General features: G+C 41.0%; 1 protein-coding gene across 1 annotated transcript in view; it reads right to left on the minus strand.

The window, feature by feature from the left end:
- dph1 (diphthamide biosynthesis 1) overlaps positions 1 to 18,724 on the minus strand; it is a 49,661-nt gene that overhangs the window by 15,325 nt on the left and 15,612 nt on the right. The window contains exons 4-6 of the mRNA XM_041047133.1: positions 7,386 to 7,507; positions 3,268 to 3,422; positions 1,695 to 1,816 (exon numbers count right to left, since the gene is read on the minus strand). Of these exons, the coding sequence (XP_040903067.1) occupies positions 1,695 to 1,816; positions 3,268 to 3,422; positions 7,386 to 7,507 (399 nt within the window). The remainder of the gene's footprint in view (positions 1 to 1,694; positions 1,817 to 3,267; positions 3,423 to 7,385; positions 7,508 to 18,724) is intronic.

The raw sequence follows: 18,724 nt of genomic DNA on the forward strand, positions 1-18,724 counted from the left end.
GTTCCATTATGAGGGAGAGCTGGAGTAGGGGCAGCAGACAGAAATGGCCAACTGATCGTTTCTTAAAGCTCTTTTGCAGTTTTCAGCTTTTAAAAATACTTTTCTTCATTTTAAAAATGAGACAGAACAGGCTCTTTCTAAAGCTTCAAGACAGGCCTTAAAGACTAATGGACCACTGCTCGTTCTCCATAATGCCAAGGTAGTTCAAAGCTTACATTTTTGGAGCACTGACTAATTCCTAATTAAGACAACACAATGTTAAATATTAATTTATTGAACTATTAAAGGTGGTGAACAAATCCCTGCACTGGTAAAAACAGCTTGTTCTGTGCTGCTTTAGTTGAGATAGCGGATAATCACTTGTGTCAACGCCTTACTAGTAATTCATTAAGGTGAAGTGCACATGTACAAGTGTATTGAATGTGCGTGTGCGAAGACAGAGTGAGAGAGAGAGAGGGGGAAAGAGAGAGAGAGGGAGGAAGGGGGGAGAGAAAGAAGCCCACCAGCTCTCAGGCAGGCTAATCGATTCTCTCTCCCATCACACCCCTACACACCCCAACTCACACATCAAAGAACAGCTCACACGCACGTTGGATTAGTAGGTGAAGCATAACCTAACCCTTCCACTTCCCTCACATCTACAAAGACACATGCACACTGCTTTTGTCTCCCATAGGGCCTGGCTTATGCATATAGCAAAGACTGTCCTTGCATAGCTGTTTTAATGTCATGCACTGGGAGGTTCTAATCACATGGACTAACACCAGATGTGTGTGGATCAGGCATACCATGTTGAAGCACCTAGACATAATAATACCCGGGGAATTACTTCAACTCACTGTGCTCTGTAAAGCAGAGGATTCTCTCTGCTGAAGAGCTGTGTGAGATGATGTATATACACAAAGTGGCTGCGGAGGTGTTGTTTGTTGCCTGGACCTGTTACTTTGCCAGAGCACTCTCCTCCCTGCAGCACAGGGAGGATAAGCATCACTTTGACAAGTCTCACATGCACAGCGTTTATGTTGATGTAAAAACGCTAAAGAGCTTTTTAGGACACATGCAGCTACCTACTAGATTAAACATCTTTTTTTTCCATTTGTAGGAAACGAAGGGGAAAATAAGAACTTAAAACAGACAATCCCACAAGCTGAAACTAATTTACAGACAAATGCTGACACGTTGCACGGTTTATCAATTCTCACCATGCACTTATGCACAGTGAGGTGCAATACTTTGTGGAAATATTTATTTAAAGCATGGAAAACTGGTGAGCATGTGGATATGTTGTGGTTGGTTTGAAACAGCCAAAAGTGGCTGTGTCTGTCTGGCTTTATACAATTCAATGCTTTGCACAGTGTGAAGGTATTTTTAGCTTTGCTGTTCTGGATCAGCATCTGGTTGTTTCTTGGTGGATATAACAGAAGCCTGATTGGAAGCACACAGACATAGCTAGTTGTCAGAGCTAGCTATTACTGGCGTGACTGGTGTGATGTCATACTGATTATTCCTCATGTCACACGGGTGGGCACGGCAATGGCAGGGGTTATTATTGTAGCTAACAGGGGGAGGGGCAGTGACTGGATGAAGGCTCGATGTCTTTGATTATCTGGATATTTCTGCTAACTAACAGAAAGAAAGGACAGCGCCTGGGTCGAAACTGCGAGGCGGAAGACAGGAGGAAGGCTATTTCTTACATTATGGCGTTGACATGGCGGTCCAAGCGAGGGGAGGTACAGCCCAAAATTTCTCCTGGTGACAGAGGTCGACACTGAGGGACCAGCACGTCATACTCTGGCTTGAGGGCTGCACTCACCGCCTGCAGCATGGAGGAGGGGAGAAAGAAAGATAGTTAGAGATTTACAGCTTTTTCTCCAGCTCAACTTTTACCCTCTCCCTTGTGTTGGAGTAGTCCTCCGTTTGGAATGGCCCTCACAGCTCTCTAGAAAGAGAGCTGTGAGGGGATAGTCTTAAAGTAATTTCATCATAGAATTAGACACCATTCATAACTTGTATACAATTAGAAGCTGACAGGAGAAAAGAAAGTATGTATTAAGACCAAGAAAAACGGTAGATGGCTGATACAAGCCTTTTTGTGTTCTGTACAACACTGGCTGCCCAAATTTGTGCACCGATTTTGTTAATTTTCTTACTTTTCTGCGACTGGTGGCTTCCAATAAAACAGATTAAGATGAGGCAATGATGCAAAGAATAAGGGCAGAAAAGATTACACTGAAGTGTGTCCTGCCACTAATTCTACCAGAGATTTAATTTCAAATGCAGCCACCTGCATATCATACTAAAAATAAATATTTAAAAGATGTAAATAAAGAGAATATCAACACAACATTAAGAAAGGAAATAAATATTACTGAAAAGAGAGCTCTAATACTTAAGAAAATTCACCTCTTCCAAACTCCTACATTCATTTAAGCAAAGTAAGAAGATGAGAGACCAAACAATTACAGCAAAAAGAGGGAAAAAAAAGAGCTGGTGCGCTTGGAGGTGGAAGGATAAACTGAACGATTTAAGGCTAATTTAAGGCAGCCTACAGGGAATACAGATGAACTCCCAGCTTCTCCCGCCCATACTGTGTGACCTCAACAAGCCTACACATAAGACACGTGTGAGATGGAGGCATACATACATAGAATACATCACTACAAACACAGAGACATGTGCACACTTGGATGCACTCAAACACCCCAACATAAAATATGACCCACACGGGCAGAACATGGTTTAAAAATAACAGTAGTTACATTAGTGAAAGCGCAGAGTGGTGTTGGTTCAACACAGCAAAGCAAAGCAGCAGAACACATTATAGAACAGAGGCTGAAAAAAATGGTGTGCAAGTTTAATACTATAGCTGCTGCCACCGCTTATATAAAGAGCAGAGTTGAGCACGACGCTGAACAGAGAGGCCTTCCGAGTTCATTCCACCTTTTAAATCCAAAATAACTGCTGCCGGATTTCAAAAACCCGCTCTTGAACTTAGCTTAAGAGTGGAGTGTGAGCTTGTTCATAAAAGCCAGGAACCAGAAAAAGTATACTGTAGAAACACACAGAAGTGTATGGCTGTGTGTGTGTGTGTTTGTGTGCTCCTATACTGTACATACAAAAATACCTGGGTGAATCGAAAATTTTCCAATAATTTATCAACAATAATCATTTAGATAAAGATACAGAATCACTCTACCTCACCTCTCTCAGCACAATAACTGACTCACAAAATACACACAAAATCAGACAGACCCAGAGCTTAATCACCTGCAGCGCTGCCACAAACTGAATAGTGCTGACGAGCGCCAGAGATTGTCCAGGAGGGAAGTTGAACTTGACCGTGTCCAGGAAGTGTGCATTGTCCATCTGGATATCCACAAACACATACAGCATCTTAATACCTGCTGTGGAGTCTATGGGGACTGCAGGGAAACAAAGACAAAGGAAAGACAGATGAATAATTCACTCTGTTATGTCAGGTGAGCCTGCAGCATATACACTATTGATGGTGCCTCAAACGTTAACACACGCCACATATTCAGCGATTCACTACATACGTTTATGGCTCACAGTAGACACCCGTGTGATATAACTGAAACTCAGTCAGTGTGAGTCTCCACCACACGCAGGAACTGATGCAAAGACCTCAATTATTTAGGGAAGGAGAGGGACACATGCAATTACTATTAATGCCATTAATTTCACAGGCCATTTACTACGCACCCGGGCCTAGGAGAGGTAGCTGGAGACGTGCTGAGATAGATGCTGAAAAAGTAGGGGAGAGTCCAAGAAAAGAGGGGGAAAGGGCGCGGATAAGAAAGAAGAATTATCGTTTGCATTGATCATCATAATTATTCTTCCTCCAGTGTTACATTTAATTTGCAGATCAGGAGCAAGGGGACTTTTTTGTTATGATTAAGCAAATGGCCCATTATGGGGCAAATGTTTTACGAGCAAGTGCAGCTCATATGATGGCCCAGATTAAAGCAACATTGTGAGAGAGGGGAGATAGGGGAGCAAAGCACGACAAGGGGGCAGAAAAGAGAGGGTGGACTGGCTGAGAATGAAGAGCTGTGAGATACATATCTTTACAAAGGACTAATAACAGATGGGATGGAAACAGGAGCGAGGAATGTGAGGAATTGGACATTCCTGTGAAAGTAGGTTGGAAAACACTGAAATTCAATTTGGGGGTGGGGCTACGTGGTTTAATAATGTACTGTATAAATTCCAAAAGATAGGAAGTGGAAGAGAGAAGTGGAAAAAGTAATAGGATACTGTGTGTGTGAGATGTGTGTGTGTGTGTGGGTGTGCGTTTGAAGGCTGGGGGTGGGCTGTCAATTAACTGGCGAGAGAAGTGATGAATGGGCTCACATCTCAGCAGAGAGGGAAGAGATGGGGATGGATGGGGATTTTAAAAGGTGGGCTTTGCCGCGAGCCACATGTTGAGTGAGAAGTCAAGGAGTTAAATATATCATAAGGCTAAAAAGGGTTGGAGGAGTTGAGTAAAAATCCAGACTGAGACTAACAGCTGTCTGTTGGTTGTTTATAGGCACTCCCAAAATGTAAAGGGCAAAGAAAAGTGACATCGATCTGTGTTCACATTAGCATGGTAGCCTGAGAGCACTTAGATGCTGCAATTAGAGACACAGTCAATGAGATGGACAGGACTCACTTGCACCATCAGTGGTTTTATTCATCTGTGTTATAGCAATAAGGTCACTCAGCACAGCTGCTTATTAGTGCCCATGTAAACAAATACGCAAGCACATTCATATCAAGCGGAACGAAGAAAAGGTTGGACACAATGGTATTCTGGATTGCTTACAAATCAATAAAACAGGTTCCATTCTGTGCAGTGCTAGTGAAAGGTTTCATGAATTATACAGCTACAACTTTAATATGTGGTGCTGAACTAATCTATATCTGATTTGTGGCAATGCAACCTTAGTCATATCAGAGTCCTACTTTGGAGCCACAACATTTGTTTTAAGTTTGAGCTGGAGCCTGCAAAAAACATAGACGACATATAGAAAACTTAAAACTTCAAAATTATGTGAAATGTTTGCAATTTTACAATATGAAAAAAGCTGGGTTGCACACACTAAGTCTGCAAACAGAGCACTGAAACAAGTGACGACATGATAAGAAGTGTTAAGAAAATTGTTGGCATGATTATCATTGTTATACAACATCAGAAGCAATCAACAGAGGTTAACGAATGGTGACGGCACTCTACCTGAATTTTAAAGTATTCTGACTGGACTCTGTCTGAGAAACGCACATTCTGAGCAATCACCAAATGTTAAAACCTGCAGAAATTCAATGTAACAAGAAAATCATTGATAATATCATATATGCAATCTATGATATATAAGAAATAATATCAGATTGCAACACTTTATGGTCAATATTACCTGATGGTATTGACATTGCTCAGCTGTTGTATGTGATAAACCCAGCTATGAGCCAGTGAAGCTGTGCTGATGACACCACGTATGATGTTTGTTGTCAACAAGGACACTTCAGCTGAACACGTCCATGTCGGCTTTCCATATGTTATGTAAATGACAAATGACATTGGTCTTACTTTCAACCAGTGATATGCTTCCTGTTTGTGGTGCCTTTCTATCATTTGAAATGAAATAAATGATCAGTAAATGGTGTTGAGAATTTTGCAGAGACACCAACAGACTTAATTATCTTTTTTTTTCTCATTACTTCCTTAACCTTGTGGGTCAAGTCAGACAATGAAGGTTCTTAAAAAAAAAAAAAACAACAACAAAAAACAATAATCTGAGCAGTGGATTACAAATTGTGACTTGCTTGTTGTGTGAATGTAACTGAAGAACATTTTCATTGGGTTCAACGTGAATAGTGGAATAACAGGATGTAAACAATTAACTGGCCTGTTATTTATACCCAAGTGTCATGATGGTCAGTGTCATTAACACTAGCTTAAGCTAAAGTTGTTTGCCTTGGATATGTTTAGTTTATAAAGCTCCTCTAAAATGAGTCACACTACTAAAATAGAAAGGATCTGATCGTGATGTGGAAGAGGGTCCAGTAATACTATGGCAGCTGGCTGGGTATTAGCTTTTTTTGTTGTTGTTGTTGTTGTAGTTGTTGTTTTCCCCTCTGTGCTTTTTCTGCTTTGGCAAATCACCACAATGAATCAAGTGGCAAATAAGTTTTATTTAGAATTATTTTGCTTCCTCTCCCTCCTCCCCACTCACCCTTTTTCACTTTCTGTCTTGTTCCTATTTGACTACTCCGATATTTGGGTACAAAAATGTTCTTTAAACGTCAACATAGTTAAATAAATTCCCATACCTCATATCAGCATATTTTGTTATAACTTTAAAATATACAAAAACATGGTTTTGTGATGTTGTCGATATTGTCCTGCGCTAGGTGCTTTATGATGACAAAAGAAGAGACAACACCAATATTCAAAAGGAGATACTGCAGAGGAAATGAAAGGGAAATAAAGGAGCGCAGGGGAGGCGGTTTCACTATGAGTCAGTCAGAACAGTGTCTTTAATCTCCCACAGGTGTCTGACATCTTGGGAAACAGTGCAGATGATGTCCTCATGTTTGAGTGATGAAGGTCAGGGACACATACACACTAGCACTGTCACACACTACTGATTCTTTGGGAATCTGCAGTTCTTTAGGAAACTTTAGTTCATCCCCTTTCTTTGAAAATTGCTTCCATCAATTAATATTTGATCTTACTTCACAACCAAGAAAAAAACTGATCTTTGGTGCCTTTTTGGGCTTAAATGGGAATGTGTACACATCTTATCTCTTTTGCAAACAGACACGCATGCACTCACATAATTCCTTCACTATTATCAAATAATGAATGTGCACACACACCACACACAAAGACAAACACAAAAAACACAGAGAGAGCATTTCTGTATATTAGAATTCTGTTGGTCATTCATGGTATTTGGGAGAGGTGAGGTTGCTCTGGCAGGGATATATCAAAACTATTGATTTAGCATTTCCTCCCATGTTCTGCTAGAGACAGACAGCGGGGGCGAGGGTGAAGGTCCTCTAGAACTACTTGAGGTTTTCAAAGGACTGCTCTAATGCATGTTCCCCATTGATCTGCTGAGTAAATGTGATGTTCAGGCTCCAAAGGTCTGATATGCCTTCCATACTAGAGCTGGGCAGGCTGTACTAACTAGTTACGTTTTCCATTGATCAATAGCTCTGTTTGTCTGTCTGTCTATGGTCTGACTTCTTTTTCATGCAGCCCATTCTCAGTAGGTGGGAGTCCTTGATGCTTCTCACTTCACGTTCCTGTTTGGTACAGTCTGCATGCAGAGGACAGAGACAGACAAAGATGCTCACAGGTAGGTAAAGGGACTCACTGAGGCAACTGTGTCCATAGTGCACCATGAAATCAGCTCCCAGGGCTCGGGCGGTGAAGTCGTCCACGCAGCAGGCCCCGTATGTCACGTCTCCCATCACAATGGTATCTGCCTCTGTGAACCTGGGATGTATACACATAGAAGCACTAATCAGTGCAGTCACAGAACATATGCACCTCCTGTTGTTTGTTACCATAGCGATCAATACACATAGCATGCCAGGCACGATGTGATTATGAGAGAGCTGAATAAGATCAATCCCTATCCACTTGCTACAGATAGAGTACACTATATAGTATCTGACAGCGATGTCAGTCAATGACTGACTCACAGCATACCCCGGTGACACACTGCTATTCTTTTGCTTTTCATGACCGGCAGCCAGCGCTCCGAGCGAGGCAAAAGCTGTCTGGTAGTTAAAGCCCCGCCAGATGAGGGTTAATAGGTCACCAGTCAGTCAGTCTGACCACAGAAAGGAGGCTTCGCAAAGAGAAGGAGACGTAGGAGAGGAGGGCTAGGACTGCTACACATAAAGAGATTAGAGTTTGAAGGGACCTTGGCCAGTCCATGTCTGACCTGGATTTACAGCGCATCTGCCTGGGAACAGGAGAAACAGCCTAAGCAACAGTTTGAATTTGCAGCATGAGAATAAACTATTCAGACGAGATGGTTTGTGCCACAAGTAGGTTGTGAGAACACTGCACAGGCCATGTGGGCCTAATGTTCCACTTTGTGGCTGTAATAGAAAAAAAAAATTCATGGCCTTCTTGAGAGGAAAACTACCAAATTACCCAGGCATCTGTGCACCCAGATCTATTAGAATGAATTGCTGATCGCACTACAGAAAAACAAGCTCTTTCTTTTATCACCCTTTATGGGCAAATAAAATGCTAAGTAAACCCATAAATGCTAAATAAAATGAATAAAGGCTGAGAGTAACAGGGGGGAAGTGCAAATGAACAGAAGCTTGAGGTATTGTGGGGGAAGAAAGATGGGTAGATGAGGGAATGGTTGTAAATGGTGGGAGTTGCCAGGTATTTGTGGCTGTATTCTGACAGTTGTAGGCTAGACAGAAGGGGCAGAATGGAGATGAGATGGAGGACCTGGGGAGAGAAGAGGGAAGTGATAAACAGGCATGGCTGCACACAGAACAGCATCTGTAGTAACCAACAGTAATGTGTCTCCTGCTGCCCAATCTTTCAACCCACATCCACTCGCTCTGTTTATTCCCCACTCTGCTCCTTGCATGGGGCCTCAGACAAAGTTTCTATTTAGCCTTTTCTCCCTCATTTTCTCTGATGTAATCTCTGGTTTGTGCTCTCTCTGGGCTCCTCATCATTGTCCCCCCAGTTTTCTATGTTGTCTCACTCCCTCTCCCTATTTCCCTGTCCCTTCTCCTCTAATGGCTGCTCTCAAGTGAAGGGCAGTGCAGGCCAGCTGAGCCCAGGAAAACATAAACAGAGCAACTCATCTGGTAAATAAATATTTGGCTTAGAAGATTTGAATCAATTACCCTCTCTCTTGTCAAGGTTTTGATTTTACCTGCGTGTCTGTCTGTACTGCGTACACATGCATGTAGCCGACAGCAGGACAGCAGGAAATTATGGGTTATTGAAAATGATATAATTACACGGGTAGTTTGAGGACTGTGGACTTGTGCACTGGTTTTCTCATTCACTATAGCCCATTCTTCTTTCATCGCAGTCCACTGACTTTGTTTGGAGTTGCATAAACGTGCATCAACCTTTCAGCTAAAAATACACAGCCAGCCCACCAGAAAAAAAACGAGACTGTTCCCTGCAATCCACTGCAGACCACGCAGAACCGTCTCTAATGCAAAACACTGCACTACAGAAGATTATTGTATCTAATCAGTCATCTATCTGCCAGAAATACCATTATCACGCTATCTCCATTGGCAGTGCAAGGCATATCTAGTTATTTCCAGAGTGAGCACACTGAAATTTCATGGTAATAAATGCTAAGAATCCGATTAAGAGGCCCATATGAGACGTAATGCTACTGGGACATGGGCAGAGTAATTACTGGGCAACGTATACTCCCACATCCCACTGGGAGAGAGGAAAAGAGGGGAAGAAGGAAGACAGAATGAAAGAAAGTTTGACAGCGAACGACAGAATGAAAACTGCATCAGTGTTAATCAAATGCTTTTTCTAACACACACTATCTCACACTATATGACTGCTGGGTACATATAAAGCACAAATGCCCTCAATCCCTCCTAATTTCCATTTATTCCTCTCTTCATCTACTCAACTATCCCTCCTTCCCACCATCCCTGTCTGCAGTCCAGTGTCAGTTGCTTTCCCCCCTTATATCAGTACTGGTTTTGGCTCATCTCTGGATACTCAGTTCAGCCGTTCCAACTGAAATGTCATTAAGATCTAATTAAGATGTCAAAGAAGCTTGTGAACTCTATAACAGCCCTTGTTAATTAGCTCTTTAGCATACAGCTCAATGTGTGTGAGAAATTGCCAACTGATTTAAATCTTTGTTACAAAAACCACTGCGCTCGTGTGTGTGCTGCAAATACAAGTCTAGGAACAAACTGCAATGTACATATGCAAGTGCGCACACACACACACACACACACGCCAGCACGAGTATGGATTTATTGCCAGCTGACTGTATCACTGTTTATCAACAGGTTAAGTTGCTGATATGCTGTATATAAATAGCATCTCAGTCGGCTCCATTATTGCCGTAGTGTGTCAGGGTAGGGATGAAAGCAGATTAATCTTTCTGCTCCCGTCCTCTGCAGATGATATCCTTTTCTGATTTTGACAGGAATTTACTCCGACTTCGCCGTAAAAGAAGGTGTTGTCGGCGCCGGTGCCTCGCAGCTTGGAGGGGCTGCAGCAGCCAAAGAGAGTGAAAAACTTCTGTCTTCGAACCATCCCATTAGTACACACAAAGCCATTTCATCACATTCTGACACTCATCTGTTGATGAAAATTACTGGGGTGAATTTAACTCACGGGCTTCCACTGACTGTCTGAATGACTGCTGATCTAGGGTTTTCAGCGTTCTGAGATACGGGAAGCTGCAGGTTATTTTCACTTTGACATTCAACTTCACTCTTACAATCATCAGCTAAAGAAAGCATTACAGTTTAAAAAGGCTTTAACAGGGACATTTCAAAGCATGAAAAACTACAGTATGCTGCACTTTCAATACTATTAGTGTTGGGTGGGTTCAGCAATAAGGCTAGATGATAACTGCTAACACCAGATGTTTTTGTACTTTATTTATTCAGGGAAAGTGAACTCTCCAGACTTCAACCAACAGTGCTTCATATTCATATATTTCAAACATTCATACTGGAAGGTGTCAAATATAGTATCAGTCCTCAACTTCAACAACCGTGTTTCATTTATTCCCAAAGTCACGCAAAGAGTTCTGACAAAGTCTGAGGCTTTACTCTGATGCAGCGTATAAGAATGTACACAGATCAATGATGCCGTTCATATTCATGAGACAGACATGTTTAGAGTAGTAATAATTCGGATTTTTGTCTCTATCAAAAGCACTATATGCGATACTGAGACAAGTACCAAAGCAGTACGTTGTAAATTTTCAAATTTTTGAAATTGCGTATGTTTGAATGCAAAGAATAAATATAATTGCTAGCTGAGGTTCATTTCACTCCAAATCATCAACATTAGCTGTATCGATAACTATTTGTAGGTTAAATTGTAAATTGTTATAATTGTTCAACAAACAACAGTCTGACTCAAAACACTATAACACATCAGTTACATTAATACTGAGGTCCTGAGCAGATATGATTTTGTTATGTTTAGACTTAGTTTGTAAAATCTTATGTTTTCATGGCTCCCATTCCATCTCCACTGTACCACAAACGGTGTTACTTTAAAAATGGAGAATGCAGGGAAAATGTCACTGCTTGACTTCACAACCCCCATTTTCCTACTGGTATGCTAATATCAAGGAAGCAGCGGCTAAAAAAAAAAAAAGATGCTTCACTACGCTGATGTGCAAAGTGCATTCAAGCCCATTTAAGAAGAATAACAAGCTGTGTTTATCTGCATTAGTGCTGATTGTCATGCATTTATGCATTTGCGTGTGGATGGTCAACGAGCCCGTCAGACAAAAATAGAAAAAAAACAAAGAAAAAAAAAAACAAAACACTGGCTACAGCTGAACTTTTCACAGTCATACGCCATCATCAGGTGGGCTAATCCAATTTGCAAATTTGCATGCTTCATTATATCCCTACTGATGTGATTTAATTTGTTCAACAGTAACTTTGCTAGTCAAGTGCAAAATGGGTGTGAAAATAATTAGAGCTTTTCCGAGCTGTCCATGTTTTAAAGTTTTGCATCCTTTTGGGTCAGTGGTTAACATCACAGTGTTTTTATGATATTTAATGGTAATTTCCATGGTACCTAATGCGCATCTGCCATCTCATTAAGTCATTAAAATTATGTAAAGCTATGACAGGGAATACCAGCAACCCACCACATGTTGCTCTGGCAGCATAACAGCTTGACAGTTAGTACTGTCCTTTCACAAAAGAGTTCTGGTTTTAATCTTCAGCCAAAGCTCTCTCTAAATTAAGTTTGCATGTTTTCCTGGCCGTGTGTGGGTTTCCTCATGGGGCTCTGAGTTTTCTCTCATACTCACACAAACACATGTAAATGGATTTGTGACTCTAAGTTGCCAAGCGGGATTGTGAATATGTTGACCCTGTTGGTTTGGAAATCTGTTCGCTGCCTTTCATCCAGTGCATGCTGGGACGGACTCTGTTGTGTTCCTTTACATGCCATGCCAGCCTATTATGTTTTCTGAGTTCTGTTCTATGTACAGTAAGATGTGGTAATATACAGTAAATTACACTTTGCATGGAAACCAGTTCAGTCAGCAACTGTAAGAGAACATCCTGCAATCAGAGGGATCTGGATTCCTCTCACATTATAGATCATTGTCAGCTGTTAATAGACAACAGTTCACTTTCACATGCATATAATAGCATTTACACTAAATCAAAGCAATACTTAATTGTCAGTGAAAATTATAACAGTAAGGCATCTGCTGATGCAGGTGGCTAATAAGCATATGTTAGATAACTGGCTAAAACGAGCTGTTTATCCAACACAGGTGCACATACACGATGTGTGACAGGATAGTCTGAGTGTTCACGTTACATTTAGGATTTTAACAACTCGGTTTCTCAAACAATGGTAAACTTTATCTCTGATTCGGGTTAATATTATTTTCAACACCTTCAAGCATTCGTCTGTGTTAAGATTACAGCAGCTGTTGCTAGGCAACACTTTAACATTGCAGGTACTCCTTTGTATTTATACAGACATGCACAAAACCCCAAAAGTTCTTTGTAATTAATTTTCAGCCAATACCAGTGGGTGTCTATTTTTAATACTGTTTATACACATAGCAGGACCTCAGTGAGCGTCTCAGCTCGCTTTTTCGTTCCCTCTTCGTCACAGCATGGTATGAAGATGTGACCCTCCCCAAATGAGGATGTGCCAAACTTGTGTGGTCACAGTTGGATTATTCCTTTAGCTGCTTCTGTGCTTATTTCTTATATAATGAGGGGTGTCAGAAGTTTCCAGAAGATATACAGAGCTACTCCGATCCAGCTGGCTCTTCTTCAAAGAAGTTCTATCTTCTCTGCCATTGCTCGGAGCTCATAATGAAACAGATGTCTCAATAAAATGTCTTTTAGCTATGTTAATGATAAATAGTGCAAAGATAAAAGTTTTTATGAGAACTTCATGAACATATGAGGATCTTTACTGCTTCCCTCTTAAATGGTTCAAGGTCTGACTACTGTACTTCCTGTAGGTCTTCATTCAAGTAGAGAAGTCTTTCCAAATCTAATCTTCAAGACCCCAAAAATAATTAATGTGGTGTAAGAAATGTAAGAAAAGTGCCATATAGGCAGCTTTTGCTTTCCTTAGCTATACATGTTTTTTTGTTTTATTATGCTTCTGTAAATACTCAAGGTACAAGATGAAAAGCAGAATTAAAACCACAGATTTAAAGGAAGGAGTTTTAACATGTTTTGAATATTATATTGGTTTTATGGAAGAAATAAAGTAGTATCAGTAGCAGTACAGCCATAACACAGGCACAACTTGTAGAATATAACACACTTACTTATACATTCAACATTATTGTCTGAAATGAATATGGTCTAGCTTGATGTACTTGACTGACCCTGACAAATATATGGAGAGGCTAGACAAGAGGCACTGTTCTTATTCTGAAAAGGGTAGTCTAACGGTGAGGCTGCAGTAAACTCCACAGTAGGATTTCTGTCCATGCAACTGTGCTGCCAATGAGATTTTTTTTTTTTTTTTTTACATTTGAAGTCTAATAATAGCAGAGGTAGCCGAGTGGTCTCACAGGAAACGAAGTGACAAGCAGGTCAGCAAGGTGGGTACAAGTGCAGCAGCACTGCTCTTGCACAGTTGCCACTAATACACTCTGGTTAGACAGCTCGAAAGAGCATATGCAGTGCGTTTGCATACCAAGTGAAGCCATGCACGCGCGCGCACAAGCACATACCAAAACACAAGCTCACCTTCCCCTGTAAACTAAATACACGTGTGAATTATTCCCTACATCTGGTGTCGGTTCATCTTTTATTCCATTACATTTTAGATCTGTGAGTGGGCTTTGGCAAGGGGCAGAGCAGACTGGCCCAGGAAAAGAGGCTTCTCCCAAAGGTAGCAGGGTAGCTCAGTGGAGATGAACCGTTTTTATTTCCTCTTTAAACGAGTTCAATTTGGGTAAATGAGGAGAAAAAAAGATTAAATCAGAAAGAAAGGAGCGAAATTAAAGTCCTCTGGAAGAGCTGTTGTTGAGTGGGAGATGACAGGGAAAACACACATGAGTTGAAAAACAGGGAAGGAGTGTTTTCTATGTAAGACCAAGAGAGAGGGGGGCAAAGAGAGAGAAAAGGAGAAAACCAGGATGACCGCGAGGAGCAGACAGAATACGTAAGACAGATGAGCTGTTTGCTGCTGGGTTTGTGATATTAGCAAATCTGATATATATAATCTGCTTTCTGCACGTATAACATAGAAAATATCCTGACAAAGTACTCCCCTCCAAAATAAATTTGGCATGGGGCATTGGGCAGGAGGATTAAATGATCTCCACCCTCTCTTGTTGTATATATTTTCCACTCGATGCCTCTCCACTCCTATTTCACTTCATTTCATTGTCATATTGACACAGGAATCCTGGGCCGCCTGCCTTCAACAGAGAAAATTTGGAGACAAACCCCCTGTAAAATATGACAGTCTAACTGCAGCCATTGAACATCTGCCAGGAATGAGTAAACAGAGAGACGCGAGGCAGCAAGTACGGGATGACGCTTAGACAGATGTTTTCAGTAATACCATTAGATAATCCTTTAACTCCCTGAAAAACAAGATCATTACTGCTATTTCTGTGAGTGTATCTCATCTATTTGTCATGGCATTTATTCAAAAGCCTGAGCCATGGGTCATTACGGAAAAGCCTACAGCTTTATCAAGATAGAGCCCCAAACTGCAGCATAGCTGTGTACGCTCAAAAAAAAAGCTGCAATCCAATTTACTAAACCAAACAAAATGGTGATATGGCAACAGTTGTTACAAGTGACTACTGTCATGCTGATTATTGCTCTTAGAGGTGAAAACTCAGGGCTAGGCCCACAACCAAGAACATATCTAATCTCCAAGGATCACTAAAAAAATAATACAGAAAACTATATCTAGTTTGACACAGTGGTTATCAGATCTGTGAGGATATAAAGACAGGAATCAGGATAAGGGACCAAAGAGGACACATAATGGGGGTATTAAGTGCTGTTGTGCAGCTACAAGAGCAGAACACTACAGCTTCTCTGAAGGTGCTGACTGAAACTATTTATTCACCTCTTGCTTAGTCCTATGTAATTAATCATACCATAGGCAGTCTTGGAAAGCCAGCATGTGAATACTTTTTTTTAGGGGCTAGTATAAAGCTCCTAAAAAAGTATTTTTAAATATGAACTATTTCTCAAACAACATCAAATATTTATGACTAAATAAACAAGTCAAAGATCTAATTTAAAACAAAAATGTTTTAGTCTTCATTTATCATAGTGGTTATAACAACAATGGATGCAATTACTATGTGCAAGGGGAAAGGGGTTGTACTTAGTGATGAAATCACAAATAAATTTTACCAGACTCTGCAGTTCCCCTCAGCTCCATTAAGCTTTTCAGCATCTTTCAGCTCATTGTTAAGCTCTGATTGGTGCAAGGAGGTAAGTGACATCACCTTTTCCCAATGGTGCCCCGCCCACCTCAAACCAGGGTGTAAAAGACAAAAACAGAAACACAGACATGTCTCGTGAAATAATCAAAAGTGCTGTAACTTTTTGCAGAATACTGTGTTTGCAATCGCTGTATGCCGCTTAGTCGGCACATTCCAGTTTGAACAAGTACCATAAGTACCATATTTATCAAACACAGCACTACACTGCCTCTCTAGCCACAATGCTCTAGACATAAAAGTCAACTCTGAAAAATAACGATTATAAAAACCTTTTCTTGTTGTGACTGATGAGGTCACATCATCTAATCCCTCTTTCATTCACCCCTAAGGCTTCCCTCTGTCATTTATCACTTGGCTCCCTCAGGTTATTTCACACTCTCTCTCCATTCTCTGCATTTTCTCAAGCTTCTTGACTCCTTGCCTCTCCCCTTATGCTCCTTGTCATAATTTCTCTGAGCTGCTGTCTGTCATTACATCTCCTACTTAATTTTTGGGAACGCCCACTCATTAGGGTATCTCTCAGTGCTTGATGAATCTAGGTGGGTCCCAGTGATTGAGTTGTCCTTCATTTATCCTCTAACGTAAAAGGACATTCTTGTGGTACAAGCCCCCCCCTCCCGACATGATTATTGTTGAGTATAGTTACATGATTCTTCAGTGATGTAAGTTATATTGTATACTTTCATTTGGGTACATATATGTAAACATTTGTATAGAAATTTGAGCAAAGTGGGGTAAAATATATAAATATGGATAAATATGACAAAAGATGTTTGTGTTTCCATAAATGAGCTGTTGTTGGTTTAGGAAACATGTCTATCTTTTTCCAGCCATTCACTGGGCTGGGTGAATAACACTTGTTATTCAATAAGAAACTAAATTTCAGTTCTCATTGTCCCTATAAAGCAGAATTTCAAATTATGCTTTTCTGTGTTTTTCAGCCATTTTTAGTTTTTCCCCTTTGCAGATTGTGCAACTCCAATTTGTGTCCTTCAACTGCCGTAATTCCACTGACAATGTCAGTGGAATTACTGTGAAAGAACATTTTAAAAGTATATGTAATATTCTCCCAATACATTCTTTCCAGGCTGTGCATAATATTACATGGCTCTCTGTGAGTGCAATTACATGGACATGCGCAGGGCACTGTGCTTCCCAAAATGAGAGTGATTATGACCATTCTCAGCAGTTGTGTTGGAGAGAGAACAGAGAGGAAAAGGGAGGACTGTAACCTTCAGCGCTAAACATTGCTTATCTCTTCTACACACCGCTCAGAAGAGGGAAATGTGTTTATATCATTACTTCATAAATAAGAAGAATCCAGTCAAACACAACACCACCTGTGGTCTCTTCACCAGTGGAACGAGCAACTACTGCCTTCACCCAAGTGCTCATTACTATCCTCACATTTCATTTGGAAGTTAAAGGGCACACATTAAAAAATAAACACTCACAGAGCTTTGTCCTGACAAAGAAACTGGCGGCTGATTCACAGATGTTAAATAGGTTAGAATATTTTGTCTTTTCTCCATCTATTTATAATCTGTTTTATACGTTTATACGTTTATCTGTTTAATACGTTTTATTGTTGGTGCTGGATATGGGCTGGCTTAATTTATGCATGTTGGGTTCAGGTAGCACAGCCTGTTTCAGATTCGGTGCCAAAATTCTGGGCCTGTGTCGACCTCTAATCAGAACCTAAATCTGACTTGCCCAGTCATGTCCATTTTTTTTTTTTAACCATTTTTTTCTTACTGTATCTCTAGAGAGAATCAATTGTATTTTCAAGACAGCTCAGGCAATTTCCAAGGTGCTATCTGCCAAGATATCATATTACAGCGTGTCAGCACCTATCAGGATTTCCAGTCTGCCTGGACATGATGTCCCCCAGATGAGATGTTATTAAGATTAGCAAAGACAGAAACAGCAGGTATCTTAGTGCTTCTCCCGGCTTTTGTCTGTGAGATGTGCAGGGACATAGGTGTGGCTGATTCACTTTACACTCTCCCGTACAAATTCACCTGTGAAGGCATCAGTGGAGGCGCCCAGTGACTGCTCAGACAAAGCTACCTGAGGCAGACGTAATGACAGTCATGAGTTTGCTTGCCATATCTTTCCACGCTCTCAACTCTTTGCCCTGTATATTCTAATCCTAATGAACTTTCTTTCAATATAACAGAAAATACACAAAGTTCCCCCCTCCAAAAACAAAACTGGCAGGTAGTCCTGAGTAGGAGGTTTAACCTTTCTACTCTCTTATTTTGTCTTCAAGTCTATGTCTCGCTGTCTGTCTTTCCACAGACAGTAGGAGAGGACATGAAGGAACAAATAAATTCTGGCTGACACTGACAGTTTTCTATAGGGTTTGCAGGTGGGCACTAAGGGTGTACCTGGCAGGAGGCCTAATTAGACAGCACATGGTTCAATGGGTGAGCCGGGAGCTCATATAAATCTTGCCTATATGAGGTTCTCGGACTGAAGAGTAGACTGAAGTCGACACAGACACACAACCATGGTGCACATATGCACAAAAACAAACGCATATGCACATACATATATACACAGACACATTCACTCACTCACTCACGCCCATATCTGTTGCTACAGCTCAGCTGTGCTGTGGGCGCCGTGAAGACTCTGACGGTGTGAGGACAAGAAGGCGTTCAAAGCTCCTACCAGGCTCCTTCCTAATGGTAGAGTTGACATTTACTCCGGGAGGCTGTGGGCTGTGGCTGCTGCTCCCACAGAAATGATTCAACCTGCCGTGCAGAATATAGAGGAATCTATTCTGATGGATGGAGACGGCTACAGTGAAGATCCTAGAGATGTCTGGGGGCTGTGTGTGCATACTGAACCTTAATTTACCAACACACTGCATCTGACATGACTGTTAGTTGAGCCATCTAGGGCCTACTTTGACAGTTACCTAGGATAGTACATGATGGAGAGAGACAGAAAACAGGTACAGTATGTCAGTGAGATCACCAAGTGCGTGTCTTCCATCACGTTTTGTTGAATCA

The sequence above is a fragment of the Toxotes jaculatrix genome, chromosome 9 (genome assembly GCF_017976425.1).
Source record: "Toxotes jaculatrix isolate fToxJac2 chromosome 9, fToxJac2.pri, whole genome shotgun sequence".
Taxonomy (NCBI): domain Eukaryota; kingdom Metazoa; phylum Chordata; class Actinopteri; family Toxotidae; genus Toxotes; species Toxotes jaculatrix.